The following is an 11,531-nucleotide window of genomic DNA, read 5'->3' on the forward strand; positions in this document are numbered from 1 at the left end:
GCAAAATTTGCCTTTGGTCAGAGGAACTGAAAATGAAGGGTGCTATTCTGTCTAGGCAACAAAATGAGTGTCCTCGTCACTTCTGTGTGGTGGTGTGGTTTGGATATGAAAAGTGCCCCTGGGAAAGCCTGGCCCCAGATAGTGGCACCAGCATCTTCAATAATGAGTCCATGATTGAAAGGGCTGTGAGAAGGCAGGGTCTAGTCATAGGAAGTAAGTCACTGGAGGCATGTTTTTGGAGAGTAGACCTCCTGCTCCCTCTGTCTGTTTCCCAGATGTCATGAGGGAAGCAGTGGAGCTGACAGGCCATGGAATGAAATCTCGGTGACCATGAGACAAAAGAAATAATTTTTGTTTTTCTCAAGTATTTTCTCCGGGTGGCAAAAAGCTAGCTGGCATCCACAGACCATTTGCCATGTTTGGGATATTTATAAAGATTAATTCCTGGGAGCCGGGTGTGGTGGTGCATGCCTTTAATCCTGGCACTCAGAGAAGCAAAGGTAGGTAGATCGCTGTAAGTTTGAGGCCAGCCTGGTCTACAAAGAGAGTCCAGGACAGCCAAGGCTACATAGAGAAACCCTGCCTTGAAAAACCAAAATAACAATAATAATTATTATTGTCATTCCTGGGCCTCACATTGGAGCTATGAAGACAGAAGCAGGAACATTCTTTAAACAGGCTTCCCAATTAATCCTGAGAGTTGGCAGCTGCTAGTTTAGGGACCTCTAACATGTCCAAGAAGTCAGAATGGGCCACCAAAAACCATGAATTGCATAGAATCTTTTCTTTTCACACTTCAGTCCATTACCAATAGAAAGGAGTCTAAAACCCAGGCCCTGAGAAGGCCCCAGGAAGGCAGAAGAGAACATTCACCAGGGCACAGTATCATGGTTTTTAGTATCTGAAGTGACCATGGATTAGCTACCTTTTTTCTATCCCTGGCACAGCCATGTTGAAAGCCCCAATCCATTTTCATCTGCCAGGTAAGAAACGGCCTGTAGTGAGTGTGAGAACCCTGACATTTGCCCTCAAAGGAAGGCATCTAGATAACCCATGTATGGCTATAGCAACCTGTCCTTTGGTCCCACCCACCCTGGATTCCATGGCTCTAACAACTTAAATAATTTTTATTACAAAAGAAAGACCAAAACATTCCCAAAATTCTCCCATTGGTTTTCCCTTCCATGTAAATAAATAAGGTGAGGGAGACAGACTGGAGGAGTGGGTTGGGGGGGGGGGAGTTCAGCAGAAAAGGGAGCTTAGCCTGGGCAGGGGTGGCAAGGACATCCAGCCTTCTACCCCAGCCCCAGGTTCTAGGGTCACATTGCCTGGAACAAAGACTCCACCCTTTGACAGCAAAGACTCGGGGTATGTCTGGAGGAGTGTGGCCTGCAGGGAAGGTTGTGTTCCAGGACAGCCAGGCTGGCTGCGGTCTTTCCGTTCTGAGAGGCAATGAGTCCAGCCAGCTCCCTGCTGGCCTTTAGGGAATCTAGCAGCATCGACTGAGGTGCAAGCCCACCTACGGGCAGACTCTCTTCATACCGTGAACACTTGTCAACAGTGGAGCCACACACCCAGACCCCGAGAAACTGGAATAAGCAGTCCAAAGACAGATGGATTGGGTCCTCCCCATGCAGGGAGGTGGGGGTGTGAGGGATCATAGAGCTAGCTGGGTGTTGGTCTCTAGGAGAAGAGAGCCTACCACCCCCGTGTCAGCTCAGTTCACAGCTCTACCACTACACCAAGATGAGAGTGTGGGGCCCAGAACTACCTGGGCGAGTCTCAATGGTATCTCCACTCTGGAGCGGAGGATGGAGACCAGTATCCTCAGGCCAGGTGCCTTCCAGAGTTAGAGCCTTCCTGGTGAGGAGGCCTTGGGATCCAGCATTGCAGTTCCAGGAGGACAGTGGTTCGAATCCTTTCAGCTTCCTGCCCCAGACATGCCCAGGGGATGGAAGCTGCTCTCTTCCAGCAAGAGACGCCCCAGGCGGTAGAGCAGCCGAGGGTACCAGTGAACACCCTCACTTGGGGTCCAGCTGCCCCATGCCAAACTGGGAAACAGTCGCAGGGGCCAAAAGGCCAACTGAGCCAGGTGGTGGTCAGCCACCGCTGCAAAGCAGGAGGCTACCACGTCCTCCACCACCAGCGTCCCATGCCTCGTGAGCGGCGCGTAGGACCCAAGGGCTACGTGGGTGGACACAGCTGCTACCTGAGCAGGCTGCAGGCCCGGCACCCCTGCTACCAGCACATATTGGCCTGGCCTCACGTGGCTGGCAAATGTGGCCCGGAAGTGGGCTGCGTGTTCCGTGTGATTGTCAGCGATGAAGAGCAGGTGGGCAGGCGTGAGTACCAGCCGTCGTGGAGGGTCCTGGGTCTCGATGACCTGGAAAGCTCTCAGCCTGTTTGGCTCACGGTCCAGGAAAATGAGCACGTCACTGAAGGTGGGGTTCCCGTCCTCCCCCATGGCCAGCACCCGGTCTCCTGGCTTCACAGATGACAGGGCCACACGCGCCCCGTTTTCTAGGCGCACCTGGGCTCCGGCAGGAAAGCAGCCGCCGGTCTTGGCAGCAGCCGAGTGCTCTGTAGGTGGAAGGGACATGAAGCTGTTACTACCGAACGGATGCTCACATTCTCAGGCACAGTGCCCCTCCCTCGGCCATCCTTGCCCAGGGGCAGCTTCTCCTGTTTTCAGATAACCCCCTTACCACGATTCCTCAGCCTAACCCAACCCATCTTTTTGATTCTCTGCCCCTCTTCTAGCCCAAGCCCTGGCCGATGAGAGGAGCTCCCTGGGGCTGGCATACAAGAAGTTGTTGCCATCTGTTTGCATCCTGCCGTGAAGCCCAGAGGCTGGAGGTCAGCAGAGCCATTGGCTACTTGGGACCTGACCCTAGGTAAGCTGAAGACTTGTGGAAGTGGGAAGTTGCTTAGCTTTGCTGGGGTCTAGATGGTCTGTCCTCCTACTTTATCAAACACGTTCAAGAAACGGCCTCCCAGACTGCCATTGCAGGTGCGGTGACAGAGCTGACCACTTGAGTCTATGGCAGTTAGAGGAAGGCCAGCCTGTGGGAAAACCAGGCTCCTGAGTATCTTCAGAGTGAGCGCTCAGGGGTGGGTCAATGGACAAAAACCATCACATTCAGTTCATGCATTGGTCCGTGATGCAGGGGCTGGGCACAGTGGCATCAGAAGGCGGGGTGGAGGTCAGTGTTTGGGGTCAGGAGTCATGAACAGAAGCTGCCAGTCGGGGAGCTGACCTTGAGCCAGTGCTTATAGATGGAGTGGATATGATCTTAAGGAGACGTAGTTGGAAGGGTCAGGTTGTGAACCCAGGTGGATCAAAAATACCAACCCCCCCAAAAAAAAGAGCTAGTGTGCCAGTCTGTGAGTGCAACTACTATATAGTCCCATGGAGAGGGGACCCTGCAGCCAAGTGGGGCCCACAGAAGAACGGTGTGGAGCAGTCATGAGTGGGTTAGGTGTAAGTGACAGGGACACTGGTGACACTGGGAATGAAGGGGCAAGAGCTTGCCAGTTTGGATCAACAAGGCGGCCAATCTGGGAAAATCCACTTTATTGAGTCCACTTTGTTGGGCTTTACCCCAAAATGTCCAGCTTCGGGGGGCTGGGGAAGAGATAGGGGACGCCTGCGCCCCACTGGGGGGCCTGACCTGCATCTACGTGGTAGGTAGGTTCTGGACTCTGGGCTCCTGGTCAGGCATACTTTCATGTCTGGACACACTCTGGTCCCTAGCCCCCACCGTGCCTTGTTCTGCGTGGGCCTGGATGGGGGACAGTGGTGCCTGCCAGCCTTGGCTTCCTCCATCTCTTCAAGACTTGTTCTGTCTTGCTCTGTCTGTAGCAGTCTCTGGGCTGTGGACCACCAGGTCAGCACTCAGTAGCACGGGACTAGGCCCTGTCTCTCTAGGCTCCTGCCATGACACTATGGAACATGAGAGGAGCAGGCAGTCCACAGCAGCTGCAGCGAGCGCTGCCGCCGCCGCCTCGGAAATCCTCTTCCCTCGGGTCCCCGCCTCCATCCCCTGGAGGCCATCTTCACCTTCTTGGCCCTAGCCGGCCTTGGCCTTGCGCTGCCTGCCCACGCCCTGCGGCCCCGGCCCCGGGCCCAGCCCCCCGGCAGCGGCTCACCAGACTTGACAGAGCAATGCACGTGGGCCTTGGACTCGTAATACACCCAGTCGAAGCCGGCCTCCACGGCCAAGCGCGCCAGCAGTCCGTACTTGTTTCGGTCGCGGTCTGAGGTGGTGATATCCACCGCGCGCCCCTCGTAGTGTAAAGACTCCTCGGAGTGATGGCCGTCTTCATCCCAGCCTTCGGTCACCCGCAGCTTCACACCGGGCCACTGGTTCATGACGGAGATGGCCAGCGAGTTCAGACGGTCCTTGCAGCGCTGCGAACGGGAATGAGCCCGGCATTAGGGAAAGGGAGCCCACTGGGCGGCGCAGGTGACAAGATGGGAGCCTCTCCCACGGTCCTCAAGGGACTCAGAAAATTTGCGAGGACCTCCTTTTCCCCCTTAGGAATAGAGGAATCTCAGTGTGCTCTCCTCGTCTGGCAGCCAGGAGTCCCCCGGGAGCCAGGCCACACATTGCAGGGCGCACGGAGTCACACACTCTCGGGGTGGGGGTGGGTGGGGGCTCTCTCCCGGCCCGTGGAGGTCCGCTCGCCTCCCTCTCCCCTAACTAGCGTTTGGTGTTGGCCACAAACGCAGCTCTGCTCCCCCGGGGCCGGGTTCCTCGCTTTCACCCAGGCACCGAGGTGGGTTATCCGCAGAGGAAGGAGGCTGGAACAGCCCATCGCCTGCGGGCTGGCCTGCCGGGCATGCAAGGCCAAAGGTGTCCAGTAGGTGTCACCGCAGCCCCAGAGCTGAGGCCGCCGGCCACCCGAGCCCTGCCAGCACAGCAGGTGCAGACCCGGCCGCAGCGCGGGTCAGGGGGGTTCTGTTGGAGGAAAATTCCCATTCTGCCTCGTTCCCGCCAGCGGGTGACACAGAACATTCCCGTCGGGACCTCCTTTTGAACCCGCGCCCGCTCTATGCTTAACTGGAGACACCTCAGGCGGAAAGCCAGGACCCCTCCCGTCTGATTGGGACACAGGGGGACTCCCCCGCCCCCGCCAGGGACCAGGGAGCTGTCACACCTCCACCAGGGTGCATTGTCCTTATTTGGGAAGGGATGGGGGCGGGAAGGAGAGAGAGAGTGAGAGAGAAAAGCCTTTGATCTCAGGAAATGGGCTCTGAATCGTCTGGATCTTCCTCGAACAGTGTGGGTGTAGCTGTGCCCTGAGGACACAGGAGATCGCCAGCGGTGGCTGCCTATTCAGGAGTCCCGGTCCTTTGCCCAGGGGACCGTGCACTTGACTGAGGAAAGGGGGTGGAGTTTCCACCTGCGGGGAAGGGGCCCTCAGTCTCTAAGGTGTGAGGCCCCCGAGGGTATCAACCTGCCCCACGGGAGCTCAGGCCCCACAGACCCTTGGACTTAGCCTCCCAGGAGCCAATAGAGGCTACAACCCAAGGCCCGGCCGCTCCTCCCTGCGGTGCAGTCCGGTTTGGGGGTGCTCCTCCTAGGATCCTTGTGGTCCAGTGCCTAGACCTGACCGCACATCTGCCTGCCTTCCTAGCCAGCTCCCGCCGACTCTTCCCTTCTTCCCCCCCCCCCGCCCCCTCCTCCGGGTACAGGGCCTGGGCGCTCGCTGTCAATGATTGCCCAGCCTGTGGCCCGGATCCTTATCTGCATTCCTCGGCGCCCAGCCCGGCCCGGCCACCGGCCAACCTTCGGCCCCGACATCGGCCGGCCGGCCCCGGCGCCAGGGCGCACGCTGGAGGCAGTGGTTAAGCTGCTCTCCCCGAAGGCTTCCCGAAGCCGGGCAGCCCGGTACCAGGGAAGGAACCGGGAGACCCCGGCGGCAAGGGGCGCGCGTCTATTCCCAAGGCGCGCCAGGCCTTCGGAGAAAGAAGGGACCCTGGCGCGCGCCCCTGGGTCCCATTCCGGGCGTGCAGAGAGACACGTTAGCGTCAGCCCGGCTCCCTGCCTTCCGGGGCACCCCTCTTCCGATTCCCAGGCCCTCTCGTCTGTGCCACCGAGCACGAGGATCCCCCAGGCTTGGTCCCAGACTCTCAAGGCTCCAGCACCCCACCCTTTAACCGCAACCGCGCCGCTCAGCCCTCGCGACAGACACGTGGGCTCCCTCGGCTGGTTCCCTTTCCTACCTCTGCCTCCACACTCAAACTTTTCCCTGCTCTCCCTTAAGCCCAGAGCCAGCCCAGGCCCGGCTCCAGGAGAGGGCAGCGCGGCTAACCAAGGGCACGCGGGGAGGAGGAGGAGGAAAGGCAACGGGGGGGGGGGGGTGGCCCCCGGGGTCCCGTGCTTCTTCACCTCAGGGGTACCCAATGGCTTCGAAGTGACCGGGGCTGGGCTGCGAGAGACGTTAGGCTGGGAGGGATCGCGTGGGTCACCGGAGGCACCCGAGGCAGCCAGGTACCTTCGAGTGCCAGGGCTGACCCGAGCTGCCAGCACTGGCGGGCGCAGGGGCCGCCCGCCAACCTGCTGAGCCGTGGGGCTTGGCTGCCAGCAGAACGCTCCTCTCAAAGGCACCGACCGGGTGGGATCCGGGAGGCCAGCACCCCCCGCGGGGTCCCTCGGACAGCCCCGTCTCGGGGGCGGCAAGACACCGGGGATCCACGAGAAGGGGCAGGTGCCAGGGGGGCGTGCCAGGCAGTGGAGAAAAAGGTGCCAGGCGGGAGGCTAGGCCCGGGCAGGTGGCGATGCTTCGATGGCGCGCTGAGAGCCCCGATGGCGCTCACCTGGGTCATGAGGCGGTCGGCCCCCGTGTTCTCCTCGTCCTTGAAGATGATGTCGGGGTTGTAGTTGGGGGTGAGCTCCTTGAAGCGCTCGGAGCTGCGCGCGATCTTGCCCTCGTAGCGCCCGCTGGCGCCCAGGGTCTTCTCCGGCACGTTGGGACTGAACTGCTTGTAGGCGAGAGGCACGAGCTTGCGAGGTGGCCTCCGGCGGCTGCCCACCACCCGGCCCGGCCCGCACCCCCGCGCCGCCGGCACCAGCAGCAGCAGCAGCAGGAGCAGGAGGAGGAGGAGGAGGCGACAGAAGCGCAGTCCGGGCCGGAGCCAGGCGGGAGACATGGCCGGGTAGCCCGGGGAGAGCCGCGGGCGAGGGTGCCTTGGTGGGCTGATGGGTGGCTCGCGTGGCCGGGAGAGCCTCGGAGGGGGGGGAACTCAGGCGTCTGGGTGGCTCTTGGGGACTCCAGGCGGGGGCGCCATGGGCAGCGCGACGCGGCTCAAGGCCGGCGGGACTCAGGTGCGGGGCGGGGGCCAGGGGCCCTGGCTGCTTGGCGGCGCGGCTGTCCCCCTCGGCGCCTCGACTCTGAGCTGCCCGGCTCGCCGGCCGCCAATAAATAGGCCGGCCCGTTTGTTTTGGCAACGCGGCGACGGCGGGGGGCGGCGGGCGGCGGGGCTGCGGGCCGGCGGGGCTGGGCTGGGTTGGCCGGGGCCGGGCGGCGGGCTGGAGGGACCCGTGGTTAGCGCCCCGGCCCGGCGGTCAGGAGGCTCGGCGGATAGAGCTGGAGCTGCTGCCGTCTGCGGCGCGGCCCCGGGTCGAGTGAGAGGGGAAATGGAAGAGATCCGGGCTCGGGGCCCCGCGCAGACCGCACCCTAGCCATGTCCCTGCCTCCTGCGCTCCCGGCAGCGAACCTGCGGCAGGGGCGGCCCAGCCTCCTCCCCCTCCGGCGGGCGGCCCCGAGGCGAGCCAGCCCCCGTCCCCGCGCGCTCCCCGGCCGCGCGGACGCCCGCCCGCCCGCCCGCCCGCCCGCTGCCCTCTGCGCCCCCTGCGCTGCCCGGGTTCGTCCTCCTCGCCCCGGGGCGCGCCTCACCCCGCCCTGCTCTCTCCTTCCCCTTTCCTCGCAGCTCCGGGGAGCCCCACCAGGCGCGAACCTCCCGGACAGGAGATGCCACCCCCACGGAGACCGCAACCCACGTCGCGAGGGGGAGGGGTGGACAGTGGCGGGACCGCACGGCCGCCTACGGTGTCCCCTGCGGAGAAGCAAACCCAAAGGCTAGAGGCCATTCACGACCTGGTGCCCCACCCTGGCCCTGGCAGCGCTCCCCGCTCTCAGCCTGCAGGGGAGCAGGGTTCTGTGTTGACCTGGTGCACACTTCACGACCCTACACCTGCCTAGCGCGAAACTGGGGGAGGGGCGCAGCGCGGCCCTGTCAAGGGTCAAATAGGGCCTCTGAGTTGGAAACACTGTTAAAACAAACAAGCAAACGAGATGAAGTTGAAAAAGGGAAAGGCCAAGGCAGAACAGCAAAAGTGGGGACTTCCACAGCGATGGAGGAGCCCCCCGTGGGCTGGATCAGAGAGCCCAAACCGGGAGAGGCAAGTGTGTTAACGGGCACGAATCATCATCGCGATGTTAAATCATCCTTTGGTCCGTAGCAATTACACAGATTCAATAAGGTTAGAATTAAAAAGCTCAAGCTTCCTCCCTCCCTTATTCTCTCCCTTTCTTTCCAGATGGGGTCCCACCTATGTAGCCCAGGCTAGCCTTTAGCTCTGGATTTTCCTGCTTCCACTTAGTGCTGGGATTACAGGGGAGTATCACCATGCCAGTCATGCTAGAGAAATGATGATCTCTCTCTCTCTCTCTCTCTCTCTCTCTCTCTCTCTCTCACACACACACACACACACACACACACACACACACACACACACAGGACCACTGTCACCACCACCAGCACCCTGTCCTCAGAGGGACAGAGAAGCAATTGTGGAGATTTTGCTCCTGTTAGAAGATTTGGGACAAGAGAGCCCCCACAGTGTGCTTCCTGGAGTGCACACATCTCCAGCTGTCCCTGAGAGCTCAGCCTGGCTTGGGTCTTAGAGAAGCTCTTAGAGAGCCAGCTTCAGAGATAGCTGCAAAGGCAGCTCCACCGCCTAAGTACTTCTTACTTGACACTTATAAGATCTTTCGAGAAGAGCGGGGATTTGGGAAAGGAGACATAAAAAGGCAAACCCCAAAGCGAATAGATGGCTAGATATTAGCACCTCTGAGATGACCCTTCACAAACGTTATTCTTTAAAATTTCACGAATGTATGCAATGGCATGTGATCCTATCCCCCGACCCCATTTCAACCCAAGAAAAGAGTGCTAGGATGCTGGGTTCACAAAGCCTTGAGTTCAGTCTCCAGTACTCAAGGAGGGGAGAGGGGGTTGAGGTGGCGCCCTGGAACTCTGTTTGGAGACAAGATCTCACCAAGGAGCCTAGCCTGGCCTTGAACTGGCAATCCTCCTGCCTCTTCCACCTTGAAGTTATAGGCATGCACCATTATACCTGGGGCACTTTTCACTCAAGTCAGGACCTTCAGAACTTAGGTCATTGGAGCTGAAGCGATGGCTCAGCAGTCAGGAGCAGCAATCAAAGGCATTTGCTGCGTTTGGGAGGATCTGGGTCTGAGTTCCAGCGCTCACACCCCAAAACTGTCTATAACTCCAGTTCCATGGCATCCAGCACCCTCTTCTGATTTCTGTGGGCACTGCATAGCCACACATGCAGAAAAAAAAAAACCACATACACAATAAATAAATAAATAAATAAATAAATAATGAATTTAAAAGGACTTGGATAATTTTTTTGGGCTCCTTGTGTTCTCAGCTGCTCAGAAGATGTAGAGTAGCTTCTGAACCAGGCCAGTTCCTAAATAACATCAAACAAAGCCTAATGCCTTTTCCGATTATCATCAAGCTGCTGGCTTTATAAAGAGAGAACTGGGATGTACCGTTCTGGGGGCACCAGTGGTCTAGGATATCTTGACCCAAGAGTCAGCATCAGTGACTGTACATCAGAACCCAGCCCAGCCCAGGCTGTAGACTAGGGCTACAGCAACTAGCAAGGTTGCTCTCCTCTTTCACACTTAGATCTCATCTACCCCTCGATCATCCCGACGTTGAAAAACAAAGACAAATCTATTGCTTTGGAAATACTACTTCTCCTGTCTGTAAAAGCAAAGGTTAGAAAATTGGTTTGTAAAGCACTGGAAAGGCTGAAAAGATGGCTTGGCAGGTGAAGGCACTTGCTATTAAGCCTGACAACCTGAGTTTGATTCCTTGAACCCAGATGGTGAATGGAAAGAAGATTCCCACAAGTTATCCTTTGATTTCCACACAAGTGCTCTTCCCCCACTTCCCCTGCCGTGTGTGTGTGTGTGTGTGTGTGTTTGTCTTTGTCTCTGTCTCTCTGTATGTCTCTTTCTCTCCTCTTCTCCCCTCTTCTCCCTTCTCCTCTCCTCCCTTCCCCTCTCCTCTCTCATCTCCTCTCTCTCCTCTCCACTCCTCCCCTCGCCTCTCTTCTCTTCTGTCCTCCCCTCTCCTGTCTCTCCTCCCCTTCCCTCTCCTCTCCTCTACTGTCCTCTCCTCTCCCCTCTCTCCTCTCCTGTTCTTTCCTTCCTTTCCCTCACCTCTCCTCTTTTCTCCTCTCCCCTTACTTCTCTTCTCCCCTCCCCACCTCTCCCCTCCCTTCTCCTCCTCTTCTCCTCTTTCCTCTCCTCTCCTCTCCTCTCCTCTCCTCTCCTCTCCTCTCCTCTCCTCTCCTCTCCTCTCCTCTCCTCTCCTCTCCCCTCCCCTCCCCTCCCCTCCCCTCCCCTCCTCTTCCCTCCTCTCCCCTTCCCTCTCCCCCCTTTCCCTCCCATCACCTCCTTTCCTCCTCTTCTCTCCCCTGTTCTTTCCTTCCTTTCCCTCACCTCTCCTCTTTTCTCCTCTCCCCTTACTTCTCTTCTCCCCTCCCCACCTCTCCCCTCCCTTCTCCTCCTCTTCTCCTCTTTCCTCCCTTCTCCTCTCCTCCCCTCCCCTCTCCTCTCTTCTCCTCATTTAATAAAAATGCTTTTAAGGCCTGGCATTGTAACACATGCCTTTAATCCCAGCAGTCAAGAAGAAGAGGCAGGCAGATCTCTGTGAGTTCCAGGCTAGCCTGGGCTACACAGTGAGTTCCAAGCCAGCCAGAGCTATGTAGAAAGACTTTTTTTTTTTAATGTTTTTTAAAAGGATTGGAAAATATACCACAGGACCCAATAACTTAAACATCTATTTGGTAAGTGACCATGTTGACATTTTTAGTAAATCTTTCTTTAATGCTATAGTAGAAATACAGTATATTTATAGTATATAATGATATATATATATATATGAGTATGTGTACTATATACTCACATACACATAAGAACTACATAGGATCTAGATTCATACTGCTAAAATATCATTTTTTTCCTCATAGTTTTGCCATTTGGTCACATTAATTCAGCTCTAAACCCAGCAGTCCTGAGCCCCAACCAAAGAGGTTCCAGGAATGCAGTAGGCCAAATGCCTTTCAGTGGCTTGGGGCACAGCAGCTCTGACCTGGCAGAAACAGAACTAGACCTGGAAGAAACAGAACATTGTCTTTGTACCTTCTGATCACATGACCTTTCAGAATTTCAGTTTTCTCATTCACAAAATGAGAATAATG

General features: G+C 57.7%; 1 protein-coding gene across 1 annotated transcript; it reads right to left on the reverse strand.

The window, feature by feature from the left end:
* Positions 1-1,109: 1,109 nt before the first annotated feature.
* On the reverse strand, positions 1,110-7,728 carry Ihh (Indian hedgehog signaling molecule). Its single transcript, XM_021664197.2, has 3 exons — positions 6,824-7,728; positions 4,150-4,411; positions 1,110-2,580 (listed from the first exon to the last, which is right to left on the reverse strand). The coding sequence occupies exons 1-3, from the start codon at positions 7,154-7,156 to the stop codon at positions 1,922-1,924; spliced, it is 1,254 nt and encodes a 417-aa protein (XP_021519872.1). The 5' UTR covers positions 7,157-7,728; the 3' UTR covers positions 1,110-1,921.
* Positions 7,729-11,531: the final 3,803 nt, after the last annotated feature.

This window comes from Meriones unguiculatus, chromosome 15 (genome assembly GCF_030254825.1).
Source record: "Meriones unguiculatus strain TT.TT164.6M chromosome 15, Bangor_MerUng_6.1, whole genome shotgun sequence".
Classification (NCBI taxonomy): Eukaryota; Metazoa; Chordata; class Mammalia; order Rodentia; family Muridae; genus Meriones; species Meriones unguiculatus.